Source organism: Globicephala melas, chromosome 11 (genome assembly GCF_963455315.2).
Source record: "Globicephala melas chromosome 11, mGloMel1.2, whole genome shotgun sequence".
Taxonomy (NCBI): Eukaryota; Metazoa; Chordata; class Mammalia; order Artiodactyla; family Delphinidae; genus Globicephala; species Globicephala melas.
The window spans coordinates 85,148,450-85,164,242 of NC_083324.2; the positions used below are offsets into that span (position 1 = coordinate 85,148,450).

General features: G+C 38.9%; 1 protein-coding gene across 2 annotated transcripts; it reads left to right on the top strand.

Moving 5' to 3' along the window:
• Positions 1 to 2,658: 2,658 nt before the first annotated feature.
• PRL (prolactin) lies at positions 2,659 to 12,964 on the top strand. 2 transcript variants are annotated; one of them, XM_030881185.2, is made up of 5 exons: positions 2,659 to 2,686; positions 5,004 to 5,188; positions 6,976 to 7,083; positions 10,462 to 10,641; positions 12,773 to 12,964. In XM_030881185.2, exons 1-5 carry the CDS (start codon positions 2,659 to 2,661, stop codon positions 12,962 to 12,964), a joined length of 693 nt encoding a protein of 230 aa, XP_030737045.1. The 2 variants fall into 2 exon arrangements, with proteins under 2 accessions (XP_030737045.1, XP_030737046.1); XM_030881186.2 differs by having other exon boundaries at positions 5,007 to 5,188.
• The last annotated feature ends 2,829 nt before the right edge of the window (positions 12,965 to 15,793 follow it).

The window sequence follows — 15,793 nt, forward strand, 5'->3', positions numbered from 1 at the left end:
CTAACTAGGAATGAAATCCAACTTGATGTTACTTAGTATTAAAAATTAGAGTCGTTTAGAAAGGATGGCAAATTTGTTTATTAGTTTCAGGTACTAAAAATATCATGGAGCATTTAACATCATTTGAGCTATTTATTCAGCTACTTGACAGAAATCAATCAGCAGGTTTAATTCTAAACCCTCAGACCAAAAATGGCAACGAATGAATTTTTGTAAATATTTAGAAACAGACAAGTCCATTCTTAGTGAACTTCTTGACTGCTCTAAAGTAAGGGCAGGTTTTCACAAAGAGAAAAACTTGCAAAAGAACGCATACAAAAATTAAGGTGGGAAGGGGCTGACACTACAGGAAAGAAAAATAAGACAACTATGACTTTTTACATAAAATATGCCTTTTGCGTTATTTAGATACTGCAATATCCCTTTAGCAGGAAACATGGGTCTGCGAAGCAGTAAGAAAGCACACAAGAAACTTTACGGAGAAACACGTTCCTCTTTGGAGTCAAATAAATCAACTGGCCTCCACTGAATAAACACAAATCGGGTTTTCTTAGATTACTCTTTTCCTGGCTATCTACAAACGTTGCAACACCTTTAAATTTTAAGATTAAGTTGTCACTTCTTACGGCAGATTTTCCTACCCTTAAGTTTCCAGGAGAGGAGGGAAAGGCAGGGCAGCATTAATTTCTCTACCACATGGCACTGCTCTCTTAACAATTCAGACTTTCACTGTCCAGGGGAAAAAAAATGGATACCTAGTATGAGCATATGGAATCCTGACCCAGCTTTACGTTGATAGAGCCTATATGTCATCATACTTGATTCATGTGATTCAAAATCTAGTATTGCCTAAGCTAAGGCAATTAGGAAGATAGTTTTTAAGTGACGTTAGTCTTTGTGGAGATTTCTAAGTCCCCATAAGAGCACTTAGATAATTGCTAAAGCATAAATACGGCAGGAGCAACTATAGAAAAAGTGAATGCCATAGAAAGACATTATTTTTTTTTTAATTACCTCACCTGTCAATTTACTATGAGAGACATATGGTAAAATTGAAACTAAAGGTCACAGGCTGCTTTAGATGCATGGACTTAAAAATTAGAGAATGTCGTCAACAACTTAGTTCATATTCATTACAATCATTTCATTCAGGAAATCTCTAAAAGGCAAGTGGAACTTTTGAGCCCATGAAAGATGAATTTTTGTCACCTTGCCTCCAGAGTAGCTCGAGGTCAGAGAAATAAAGCCACCGTAAGTTAACAGTTTGTCCACCCCTAACCTTGAAAGTGGACATGACTGTCTAGAATTTTGTTTTACTGCATTACATACCAGGGTGTGTGTGTGTGTGTGTGTGTGTGTGTGTGTGTGTGCAGGGTGTGTGTGTGTGCAGGGTGTGTGTGTGTGTGTGTGTGTGTGTGTGTGTGTGTGTGTGTGTGTGTGTGTGTGTGTGTGTGTGTGTGTGTGTGTGTGTGTGTGTGTGTGTGTGTGTGTGTGTGTGTGTTTGCCCTTGAAAATCACTGTGTCACTTCCCCAGAATACCCCCTAAGGTCAGGGGTGACTTTTTGTTTGTTTTTGTTTTTTTGGGTTTTTTTTTTTTTTGCGGTACGCGGGCCTCTCACTGCCATGGCCTCTCCCGTTGCGGAGCACAGTCTCCGGACGCGCGGGCTCAGTGGCCGTGGCTCACGGGCCCAGCATGTAGGATCTTCCCGGACTGGGGCACAAACCCCTGTCCCCTGCATCGGCAGGCGGACTCTAAACCACTGCGCCACCAGGGAAGCCCAGGGAGTGGCTTTTTTCTTCATCTTAGAAGAGGGGCAACGTGTGTTAAAGGATTCATTTTCCAGCCTTCTTCACATCCCTCCTGATTCCTCTTGAAACAACAATCCTTTCAGCATCTAACTTGACTAATTACTTCTTCTATATCCTTGACATTTAATATCTCCAATCCTCTGTTTTTCAATCTGTAAACTGGGGATGAAAATATAACTTTACCTAAATGTTAAAATCAAGAGATAAATGAAAATGTACATTTTACCACAGAGGTATGTCATTTTTAAAAGAACAAAACAGAATGTGTAAAAATCAAGAAAAAATTAGGGAAATGTATTGAGTGTAACAGGAACTGAAAATCTTACTCATCCTTATTCTATATTTCTTGGTATTTAGTGTGTAAGTTTTGAAATTTTGACTTCACCCAGCAATTCTGAATGAAAAAAAAATAACCTTTGATAATACATGCGACACCTTAGTGAAAGATAATGCTATGTTCAAGAAACTGCAGAGAAATAAAGGTAAATGTTAAAGTAAATGACTGCTGTAATTTTACAGGTCCTCTAACCCAAACTAGTCTCCAGATCTCACCTTCATTATCTCTCTCATTTCCTTTTGGTCTAATTAATCAAAATCCTTCCTAGATGTTCATTTCTGGCCAGTATGTCTTCCTGAATATGAATAAGAAATAGAATACCATTTGATGTTTGAAATTATGGGGGTAATCTCGATGACGGAAATAGATGACTGGCAAAAGGGAAGGGAATGCCTGATTAAATATATTCATGAAGATGTCAAAGGCTTATAAAGCCAATATCTGGGAAAGAGAAAGCTGTAGGACTACCAGATCTTCTCTGGTGAAGTGTGTTTTTCGAAATCATCACCACCATGGACAACAAAGGTTCATCACAGAAAGGTATGTGCAGCAACTCACGGAGCTGCTAGCTTTATCAACACTCCTGTGGCGATATTAATTTGAAATTGTAGCTAATATTCTCTCATTCAGAGGTTTCAGCATTACAGAGTTTAGAAGAGCTATCTAATCACTGCTCTAGAAATCAATTGTTTAAGGGACTAGGAAAGTGGTTCCCAAATGGGGGAGTGTCTTCCAGAGACATTTGGTTAATGTCTGGAGATGTTTTGGTTGTCTTAATTTGGGGCAGGGGCGCTACTGGTCTCTAGTGGGTAGAGGTCAGAGATGTTGCTAAATATACTACAATACACAGGACAGCCCCCAGAACAAGGAATTATCCAGCTCAAAATGTCAATCAGCCAAGGGTGAGAAACCCTGGACTGGAATAAGACCAAAAGTGTCTCTGAGTCCAAGTCATCACAACTCCAGAAGGTAGAAACAAACATTTTCTAGTTCCCAGGCCTCTTTTGTGGTTTGGCCAAGATGAGTCAGCCTGATGAAACTTTTAACTCTGAAGCCATAATATAGACAATGATAGCAGAGTTGTCTCCTACAATACTTTGTCGACTGGGTTTAAGCCAAATGACATTATAAAAGAAAAAACAGGCTAGTAATAACTAATTACCTTTACTTTCTTGGTTGACATTTGCAAGAAAAAGAAATGCAAGACAAGGAAATTAGTAACAAAATTTATTTCATGAAACAACAGAAACATTTATCTCTTTTATCTCATCTTAGACTATGAAAATCCTTCAGATGATAAAGGTACAGACAAATGTAGAAAGAATTAAAGAATATCTGTCCAGTCATGAATTTCCTAGAACCAATACTATTCCAATGCCTCTACCTCTACTTTTTATTTATACTTGTAGATAAAACATCTAATCAGCTATGTTACATGACTGTAATGTACCTAAAACAAACTCTTTGGAAACATGTTTTTGAAAAATTAAACGTCTGTTACATGAATCATCTCACAACATTAATATTTTTTATTTTGCAGCTAAAAGGTTGTTTAGCTACATTCTATGCTAAATATTCTTTTATATATTTTCAGGTATTTGGGGTTAGGTATTTTTTCACCATAAATCTTTTTAGCACTTGCCTAGCTTTATCTTGGACATTTCCAGTTACATTTATTGAAGATTCCATAGCAAATGAGTTTTCTGATAAACACATTTTTATATTTTATATTCTTTATAGTCTTTTGGAGTAGTTTCAAGTTAAAAGTGATTTTAATATATTGTTTCTTTCCTTTTGGAAGTATAAATTATTGATATGTTAGTGGTTCTTATTTGTCCATCTTCTGAGATAGTAAATTGGTGAGTAAATCATCTCTGATAATTGTCAAATATTTTTAAAGAGAGTGTTTTATAGATAGAGCAGAACAAATTGATAAAATCAACTTTCTAGGTTCACTATTGTCATGCAATCAAAGTATTTTTCTCTACTAGTAACGGCGATGACCTCTGCTAGCTCTGAGTCATCATAGCTACCGATGTGGTCCCTGTTACACACAGACCGAGAGGCCACACGCGTGTGTGATGTGACATGAGGAAGTGAAAAGATGACACTGGCACCCAGCCGCCTCCATCTGCTAATAATGGGACTTGGGGAAAATTACTCACCCTCTCTAAGTATTCTTGTTTCATTAATATAATTTGAAGATAAAGTCAAGGCTACCTCACAGGGTTATTGTGAAACACAAATTTAAAAAAATTTTTAAAGCTTTGGGCAAAGTATCAAGGAAATGCATGGGGTTATTAAGGTGAGTTAGCAGACCCAGGCTACAGTATCCTTTTTATCTTAGTGCTCAATATTAGCAATCAGTCGGTCATGTGTTTATTATTATCAGGCACGACAGTAAACCAGAGAGATCAACTGTGCTATTCTTGACATTTCAGTGTCTAGAATGCAAGCATTCGTCAACATAGAGTTAAAAAAATTACAAACTCCTAGAGAGCCTGGCTGCTGAGAATCTGCAGAAAGTTCCAACACATTAAACTATCTTAAGAGAATGACCTAAACACTCCGGCTCAGAATTAATTTCAGCTCCAAATGTTTGCAAAGCACAGAAGCGCTTCTGGGAGCAATACAAAAATGCAGGGAGTAACCTACTTCTCAAACTACCTATCTGTGCAAATATGATTATACATCCAAATTTACACAGTGGAAGGTGTTGATTCTTTCCCACCCCAGCTATTTCAGTACCAAATCATGCAGAGGGCAATGGGGAGAGATAAGGCTTCCCTTGACAGGATGGCTTTTGATAACCTCAGTTGAATAGATCATCTCAGAGTGGCTCATTTTTTTATTTAAGCAGGGTCACTCCTGCTCCTGCTGTTGCTGGTGTCAAATCTGCTCTTGTGCAAGAGTGTGGCCTCCCTTCCCATCTGTCCCAGCGGGGCTGTCAACTGCCAGGTGTCCCTTCGAGACCTGTTTGACCGCGCAGTCATCCTGTCCCACTACATCCATAACCTCTCCTCGGAAATGTTCAACGAATTTGTAAGTACTGCACTTCATGCCTCTTTCCAGAAAGAGCCTTCATGTAAGTGACTGGGCTAAACCACACTGCAAACAAGAAAGCTGCACCAGCCAAATTTCAAATGATACACTTTCTGGGTCAAAGAAGGCATCAGCTCGTAAGATGTAGGAGAAAGGGTCAGTTTCAGGAAATCTCGAAGATTCTTAAAGAGTGTAATAATTTTTTTTCAATTTCCTTTACTTCATTTTATTGTTTTAATTTCCAAAATAACTTTTAAAGCACCTGTATTAGTCAGCTTGGAGTGCCATAACAGAATACCACAGACTAGGTGGATTAAATAGCAGAAGTTTATTTCCTCACAGTTCTGGGGTCTGGAAGTCCCAGATCAGGGTGCCAGCACGGTCAGGTTCTTGTAAGGGCTCTCTCTTCCCAGTCTGGCTCCTCCATGTGTCCTCACATGGTAAGCGGGGGAGAAAGAGACAGAGATACAGAGAAAAAAGAAAACTCTCTTATAAAGACACTAATCACATTGGATCAGGGTTCTAGCCTATGAGCCCATTGAACCTTAATTACCTTCATAAAGGTCCTTCTCCAAATACAGTACATTGAGGGTTGGGGCTTCAACACAGGAATCTGGGGGAGACACAAACCTTCAGTCCATAACAGCACCTGACCTAAAGCACTTTTAGGTGGGGCTGAGGAAAAGGAAGTATGTTGACTTTTTTGTCCTTAAGGGTCTCTCTGGGCATTCTTCACCTAGCACACAGTAGATACCCGATAAATAACTGCACTGCAGTGAATTGGGTGGATGGAACATGGTAAATGAAGCTGAATCCATGTCAGGAAAACAAATAATGATAGTTTCTTAAATGCTACAAATTATTGTTCTAAGATTTGCAGTGAATAGGTTTAGAACCAACTAGAAGGGTTGGTTTAGAACTGGAAACAATTATTCTCTTTCTGATGAAGGTACTTTGAAAGTTGTATGTTAACTCTTTTAGGACAATCAAGGAGCACATAGTAGAGCAAACAGCTGATAAAAAATGGTATTCAATGTTTGTATTAAATTCATGTAGTTCTTTTTACTCATCAGTTTCTCTTTCCTTCTCCATTTTTAACTGGCCACCTTTTTTCCAAACCTTACAAATAATCCCTTTAAATGTTCACAAGTTTTACTAAAGATTAGTTTTTCTCTATCAACGTGTTAGCTAGTTTTTTCTATTCTTATTCTCAGTCCATTGCTTAGTATTCCTTAGAATTTTATGCCACGTTTCTCTGACTTACCATTTTGTCACCATCAGCAAAATTGTAGTCTGCATCTATGATGAACACTAAGCTATAGGCATGTGGATTCAGAGATTAGTCAAAGAAAAGTTATCATTTTATAACTCCTATTAAGGAAGTATATTGGTTCCGACCCACAGTGAACAAAAGATTAAATGGCTAAATACAGGTACATATGCACTATATTTGGTTCAAATACTTTTAAAAAAGATGATACTTAATAAAACATTTAATATTTCATATTTGAGGTATTTTTAGTGTTTGCTCTCCAGATAATAACTTGTGGGAAGGGTGAAATTAAACAAGGGAATAGCAAAGGGAAGAGCTTGGAATTTAGAAAAGTTAGATAAAAAAAAAATTTTTATAGAGATAATGGAAAGAAAAAGTAGGACAAAGAATGACTTTTACGTGGCTTTCATTAAAAAAATGATACATCTATCAAATGTGTTACTATTCTGGTAATGGGTCATTTATTCAATGCCCAAACAACACTAACTCAGTAAATCTGCTTGATCACTTCCAGGATAAACGGTACGCCCAGGGCAGAGGGTTCATTACCAAGGCTATCAACAGCTGCCACACCTCCTCCCTCTCCACCCCTGAAGACAAAGAACAAGCCCAACAGGTCCATGTGAGTCTTTTATCCAGGTTTTTCACCTAAACAAATGAGATAGTCCACGGGTGTTACCAGGCTGCAGATTATTAGAAGTAATGGTAACGGCACATGCAAAGGAAGGTGGAGGAAGAGCAAGCTATCGAAGAGAAATTACATTCTGCACTTGATGAAGTATGAGTAAAATCAAGTGCTGACTAAAGATCGATAGCAGCAAAATAAATGATAAATTGTCCATCAGACAACATTACTTCAACCAATGCATTAGACCTAGGATTGCATATACTTTACTTCATGAAAGCATGAACTGAATGGGACTTCCATGTGTAAAATATTAAATTTGCAAAATTCATGGGTACTTAAGAAACGCAAACCCAGTTGATGTATCCCCCATTACTAGCGACTCTTACATGGGCAGCATTTACCATGACGGACCACTGTACCATTCGAGCCATTGCTTCTGACTTTCAAGGCTCTCCTGATTCTGCTTCTACTTCTCTGACACCTACTTCATTCTTCACTGACTCCTCTGTCACCTCTCATTCTTAATTACAGGTCTCTCCCCAAATCAGGTCCTATAAAATGGTTTGCTTCTCATGACCGCAACTATTGCCTCTGTTCTGATGACAACAAAGTCTGTACATCAAGTCCTGTTCATTTATCCCAGCTCCATTTTTTTATCATCATAATCTCTCCCTTCTGATTCCCGGCCCGAACCACTGTCCTCACATGATTTTAAATACTTTCACATATATACCCTCTTAAATACAATCTGTTCTCTCTCTACAACTTGGTTAATGATACCAGCATTCTTTCAGTCTAGTAAGCTCATTAATAACGATGATGATAAAATGAAGGAAGAAGGTGAAGAAGGAGGAGAAGGAATTTTTTATAAATTTAAAATTTATTGAGAGCGACTACATTGCCATACATTTTACAAAGCACTTTATGTGCGTTATTATACTCAGTCATCACAAAAAATCCTGTAACACGGGTACTGCTATTACACTTCCTGAGATAAGGAAACCGAGGCTCAGAGAAGTTATGGAATTTGCACGTGTCACACAGCTAGGAAGCAGTGAGTCTGGGTTTCATCCAACTCAGAGCTCTCACTTTTAACCACTGAGCTACAATGGCCCAGTGCATATGTGCCACTCACCATACAGCCTGTATTTCTTTACAACTCCTTCTCTCACATTCTAGTCATGCTTCCATTGCAATGTCTATTTGATTCTTCTCCACTCTTCATTTCCTTTACCAGTAGATTAGTTCATGGACATCAAGAAAGTAAGCATTTTAAATCAGAGATGCTCAGCCCCTTGGAGTTTCATGCCTGATCCTGGTAGTAGCAAACTAGGGGGCAACACCCTCCATTGTGAATCCCATTGATGCTGTTACTAAAGACAGTACTGTGCCATTTTCTGCACCTACACGTGTCAACAAAATAGACTGCTCTGATAGCAGCATGGGGGTTGGTGTTGGGATAGATTAAGGAAAGCATGTTTTTAAATGCCACGTCTTCTTCACTGCCTCTTTGTTCCAATATCATAAAATAAAATTACCAATCAAAAAATGAATATATTAATACATGATTTGATTCATTAATACAAATGAATCTTTGGGTGAAAATGATGTGGGCATGGGTGGAATCTTTCTTGGGTAGATACTCCAGGCACATACTGAGTTCCAACAAAATACTTAGGTTTCTTTCCCTGGACAAGCAAAGTATTCAAATATAAAGAACTCACTAAGTAGATGGTCGAATTTCCGAGGTAAAAACAAAATTCTTTACATTATAAATTAGAACTCGTTAGAAGAATTAGTTATTTGCATAAGGCAGACCCAGAGATAAACCCATGCACCTATGGTCAACTAATCTATGACAAAGGAGGCAAGGATATATAATGGAGAAAAGACAGTCTCTTCCATAAATGGTGCTGGGAAAACTGGACAGCTACATGTAAAAGAATGAAATTAGAACACTCCCTAACACCATACACAAAAATAAACTCAAAATGGATTAGAGACCTAAATGTAAGACCGGACACTATAAACCTCTTAGAGGAAAACATAGGAAGAACACTCTTTGACATAAATCACAGCAAGATCTTTTTTGATCCACCTCCTAGAGTAATGGAAATAAAAACAAAAATAAACAAATGGGACCTAATGAAACTTAAAAGCTTTTGCAAAGCAAAGGAAACTACAAACAAGATGAAAAGATAACCCTCAGAATGGGAGAAAATATTTGCAAATGAATCAACAAAGAATTAATCTCCAAAACGTATAAACAGCTCATGCAGCTCAATATTAAAAAAAACAAACAACCCAATCAAAACATGGGCAGAAGACCTAAATAGACATTTCTCCAAAGAAGACATACAGATGGCCAAGAAGCACATGAAAAGCTGCTCAACATCACTAATTATTAGAGAAATGCAAATCAAAAGTACAATGAGGTATCACCTCACAAGGGTCAGAATGGCCGTCGTCAGAAAATTTACAAACAACAAATGCTGGAGAGGGTGTGGAGAAAAGGGAACCCTCTTGCACTGTTGGTGGGAATGTAAATTGATACAGCCACTATGGAGAACGGTATGGAGGTTCCTTAAAAAAGTAAAAATAGAATTACCATATGACCCAGCAATCCCACTACTGGGCATATACCCAGAGAAAACCATAATTCAAAAAGACACATGCACCCCAATGTTCACTGCAGCACTGTTTACAACAGCCAGGTCATGGAAGTAACCTAAGTGCCCATCGAAAAGACGAATGGATAAAGAAGATGTGGTACATATATACAATGGAACATTACTCAGCCATAAAAAGGAATGAAATTGGGTCATTTGTAGAGACGTGGATGGATCTAGAGACTGTCCTACAGAGTGAAGTAAGTCAGAAAGAGAAAAACAAATATCGTGTATTAAGGCATATATGTGGAACCTAGAAAAAATGGTACAGATGAACCGGTTTGCAGGGTAGAAATAGAGACACAGAAGTAGAGAACAAACATATGGACACCAAGAGGGGAAAGTGGTGGGGGGGGGGGATGAATTGAGGGATTGGGACTGACATATACATAGTAATATGTATAAAATAGATAACTAATTAGAACCTGCTGTATAAAAAAATAAAATAAAATTCAAAAATTCAAGTAAGTAAAAATAAAAGCATTGAAAAAAATAAGCCAGATATTTTTAAATTTTAGCAAAATGTAAACAAATAGCTTACATTTTATACTTTTACAACTTTTACCACCTTCAAAAAATTTTGTATACACACAGGAATAACAAAGAGGTTTTTTTAGGTCAGCCTCTCTGCACAAAAATCACATGTGACTAAACCCACTGTATTATGCTTATTTTAATGAAATTGCTTCCTATGGTCGCTTAGCATGAAGTCCTTCTGAGCATGATCCTTGGCGTGCTGCGCTCCTGGAATGACCCTCTGTACCACCTGGTCACTGAGGTGCGGGGTATGCAAGAAGCCCCAGAGTCTATCCTATCAAGAGCCATAGAGATTGAGGAACAGAACAAACGACTTCTAGAAGGCATGGAGAAGATAGTTGGCCAGGTGAGCAGCCTCTTGAAGGCTTCCTTGGTTTTCTCATGAATGAAAGAAGTGACCTCTGTGATGAGGAATGAGTTTTGAAATATCTCACTTTGCAAGAACAAGATGCAGGCCTCCTATATTCTAGATTGCTATTAAATAAAGCAAGAGCCTAGTCATTCATCATAGTGATAGATTCTATTGTAAGTGAAGCAGAATTCTACTACGATTTTTGACAGGTGCAGCCTTCCCTGCATTGCACACAATTCCACCAAAAGCTTGCCTTTTCCTGGGCACAGGTGGTTGAAATATTTTCAAGGGTAAGAGAACTACAGAATAGAATTTGCAAAATAAATGTTTTCTTCAAAGTATCCCAGGACATCTGCTACTGAAATTCTGCTTGTATTCTTTCTCTGTCCTCCTCAAACCAAAGGATGAGAGTGGGAAGGAAGAAAAGAGAAAGTCAAAACCAGATTGGATGGTGTTTCTCCCCACTCCTCCCTGCTCTTCTGGAGATATCTGTCAGGGAAGGAAGGAGATTGAAAAGAGGAGGCCACAGCATGAATGCTGTCCCACAAGCACTAGGTTTCAGTGGGTCACAAAAGATGGAGATGCTCCTTTTCTGGAATTTTTTTTTATTTTGTAATTTACACAAAGTTTTCCCATCTGAAATTTGCTTTGGGAGGGGGCTCCAAAAATAAAAACTCTAATCATTGCATTTAATCTCCCCAAATAATTTATCATATTTAGATTGATATATGCATTTAGATGGGATAAATAAATGGGATAAATAAATCTCCATTTAGATGGGATAATTTCAACATGAGGGAGGGAACATCTAAGCAGCTTCCTGAAGTTCTCAGAAATAATATATAATCTAAATAAAAATATATGATTATAGACCTAATAATAGGAGCAATTTTATATTTCTCTTATTGTGTACAAAGTACATGTTAATCCTGTGACATTTTTGTCATTTTCAGGGGAGAAGAATATATCCATCACAAATACAAAGCACATTTTAACCTTGGGACATATGAAATAAACACCTAGATTTTCAGGTTATTGTCCTCATTCCTGTGGGCCTATTTTCTGAGGTCACTAATTTCTTCTATAATACTTCATTTTGTTCTTTTTTACCGCTTACTTATTTATTCTTATTCATATCATTGCCCTTTGCACAGTAAATTTTGTCTTAGGGCTCAAGCACTAAAATAAAAGCAAGGCAACACACACAAATTCCAATAAGGAATCCCAGGTTTAAAAAATGGTCTTACTCTGCAGCAGAAAGTTAGTGTGGCAGGGTCTACAGTTATCCCACGTTTATACCTAGAAGCTCTCCAAACTAGATGACATCCCTAGTTGCCAAGCTGGTTACTTGGTCTCTTGGTTCTCCGGGGGTTCCCAGCCCACAGAGGGTAACAAGCATGAAGATGCAAGGTGCTCAGTTGCTCACAGTCCCCACCCTACCACCCACCTCTCACCACTGGGGGGTTGCTGTCAGCACCCCCTTTTTATAGGCAGTTTTCCCAGTACCTTCCACTTAAGAGACATCAAGAGAAAGCAGATATTTCTCATGGACATCAGGGGGTTATCTGTCCTGGGTGGAATGAGAATGCCTCCTGACTATTTCAGAAGATCTTGTCAGTCATAGCCATCGCTAGATTATCTGCCCCTTAAACCATCTAGTACAATCCGCATCGTTTCTAAGGTCTTTAAACACATGCTCTATGGAGAAGAGAATCAGTTCAAAGCAGGGGAAACATAAATGTAATGATGGTGACCTTCAGAAGAAATAAGGTAAAAAGTACATTTCAGAGAACAGATTCAGGACATCAAACAGTTCAAGTGATACAACTGTGTCCCTTGATCACATTCATATGAATATTCAAACAGCAGCTTTGTTTCTCCATCGTTTTACTCCTGCACAAATATCCTTAATCTGTGATCACATACATGTAAGAAAACTTACACTTGAGTTCTGCTTCTAGTTTGTAAATTACTAACAGATTTCTGATACGCTGGCTCCAAAACCTATGTCTACAGAGTTTTATATTCATGTGTCCTCCCCAAAACTTAATTTGATAATTAGAAGGAACGAAGATAAGCAAATACTAATAAAACTCATAATAAGTCATTATCTTTGGGTGCTTAGGTTCATCCTGGAGTCAAGGAGAATGAGGTCTACTCGGTGTGGTCGGGACTTCCATCCCTGCAGATGGCCGATGAAGATACGCGCCTTTTTGCTTTTTATAACCTGCTCCACTGCCTACGCAGGGATTCACATAAGATTGACAGTTATCTCAAGCTCCTGAAGTGCCGAATCATCTACGACAGCAACTGCTAAGCCCACAGCCATTCCATTCATTTCTGAGATGGTTCTTAATGATCCATCCCATAGCAGTCTTCTTTTAGTTTTATAGCTTTTGAATGCATGCTTGGGTGTAATGGGTCTCATCTTAAAAAATAAAAAGACTCCACAGAGATGTCAAAATCTAAGAAGGCAATTTGTCAAAGTTTCTTATCTTCATTTTAACAGAAAATCAAAAGAAAATCCATCCCTACCGTTGAGAAAAGTTCCTATTAAAATCTGTCACAGATAGCAGAATCTGGCATTACAAAGAAGACCATTAACAGCTTACTTTAGCATCACAGCAAATTATTCTGGGTCAGGTTATTAGAATCAAAGAATTAGATAATTATTTATCGTGCTGGTCATGCTACCGAGAAGACTGAATTCTCGGGATTCTTTATGAAAGCCAGCCACGTACTGTCAGCCAATTTTCACAGTGTTACAACAGACAATTAAGTGCTATGAAACTGTGATGTACCCAAATAGCGTGAGGTTTACCGAACAGTCTAAAAATTATTAGGATACCATCTTAGTCCTTCTGGGCTGCTATTACAAAATATCACAGATTTGTAAACAACAGAAATCGATTTCCACAGCGTGGTCAGGTGGGGCCCTCTTCCGGTCACACACTTCTTACTGGATCCTCACATGGGGGGAGGGACTAGGGAGCTCTCATATATAAAAGCACTAATCTCATTCATGAGGCTCCATCCTTATAACTTAATCACCTCCCAAAGGCTCCACCCATGAACACCATCACCTTTGGGAGTTAGGATTTCAACATATGAAATTTCTGGGGGACACAAAGGTTGAGGTCATAGCTGATACAAACGTGAACTGGCTTCATCCTCCTCCACTGGCTGTCTTCAGCCGTGCTCAACTGCATCCCCATCTCCTTGGCATCATCTTGCACACATGCCATACGTTCTGGTCACACTGGGTTTAACAAGTTCAGTCCAGTCAAGTTTCAACTCCACCTCATGTTCAGCCTACTTACTGTTTCCCCCTACCATACTGAGGCCCAGGGAACCTACCAGGGAAAGCAGATATGACCGTTTCTGCAAGGATTCTTCTCCCTTACTCTCTGGATCTTCATTCCTCCGGCCATGTTGGAAAGGGGTAGAGGATAATGAGATGGAAAACCTCTGACATCACTGACTTACGTGGTGCTATTGTAGCTGTCCCATGGCCAAGAGGGACCGATCTGGAATTCCCCTGAATGACAAGTGTCTCTCTTGTGCGGCACCCCTGTGATTTTCCAGGACATCTGCAAGTTGGGGATACTCCACTGCATAGCTGTTGCTTTTTTTGACCAAGGGAAATATTCTGGCACCCCACAGCTCAGCCACCTGCAGTATTCTCCACAGTCTGTCTGTTTCCCTCACTCTGCAAGCACCCTACTGGAGAAAATTAATTGGCTTAAGGTCATCTACCTACTAGCTGTCCCATAGGAAAGCCATGCATCACAGACACTCCAAACAACTGAATGGCAATAACACCGGTGTGCATCTGACCCCATCCTTGGGTCTCTGGACAATTCTCCACCTGGTGAACACAGAGTAGATTAGAAAGTTGGATTCATAGACAGACATTAATCTGAGTGAGATACCATTCTTTCCTCCTTTCAGAACCATGAGTAACTATCTTCGTCAATAATTAGGTAGTTGGCCTTACAAACATTCCCTACTAGGTGCCTGAATTGCAAAACCCTCCTCATAGACTTAGTTTCCAGTGAGACTGGAAAGACATGACTGGATTAGGGTAGCTCAGCTTGTTCAACTGCCTCAAAACAACCTGGGATGAGGGCCAATCTCGTTGCCAGCTCTCCTGGTGGTGGTGTCGCCAGGCTGGTTTTGCAGCATCTTTATGGCTTTAGCAGGAATTCTTAGACAACAGTCAATGGGAAATATTTCATCCAACATCCTGATAGAGACGAAATAAAAAAGGTAGAAGGGAAGGAGAATGAAGAGGAATGAAAGAAGGAGAAGATGGAAGGAAGGAAATACAGAAGAGAGAAAGTGAGTAAAAGACGGGTCGTGCAGGGTGAGATGCTATTGGAATACTGTATTTGGCGAAGACCCAAACATATATGCTTTAATTTTTATACCCTAAGAGCAAATATCACCTCATATTCTCCTTTTACTTCTATTTCCTCTCCTCTCCTCTTTTTCTGAAATTGTCCTTTGTATGAGGAGTATTCTTTTGCTGCTACCAAATGAGTTGCCATAGTTCTAGAGATGAACAAAACTGGGCACCTCTTCAGATCAGAACTCAAGGCAATTTTCTTCTGTCATGCAAAGAAACTTTTCATACACGTATAGGGACACAGTCCAGCAAAACCAACCTCTTCCCTCATAGCCAGGGTTATTTTTGTCTGAGTCCTGCTCCTGCCTCTAGCTGTGATGACCCAAACCTTTCAGAACACAACAGAATACTCTGCCCCAAACCAATCTATCAATCTCTCCCTTTGTTCCTGCATGCATGCAAAATGTCAGCTTTCTCGTATTTCCACTTTCTTCTTTCAAAAGGCAGAAGACTATGGGAAAAACACGTATGCACTTTCTTTCTAAGTCATTTATTGCTGCAAACATCTAATTCTATTGTGTTACCCATTTAACTTTCTTTCTTTCAGTGTCTAGATATTTCCAACAGAGAGGATGGTATTTATCAGAGGGGAAATTTGGCAATAAGGGCGACAATGCAATTGTATGAAACATACATTCACCACTAGCCCACACACATCTTCATGTATTCTTCTCTTATGAAGTTTATTCCAAGCACAAATTTAACGCTGTAGATAAACAACGGAGGAGGTGATATTGA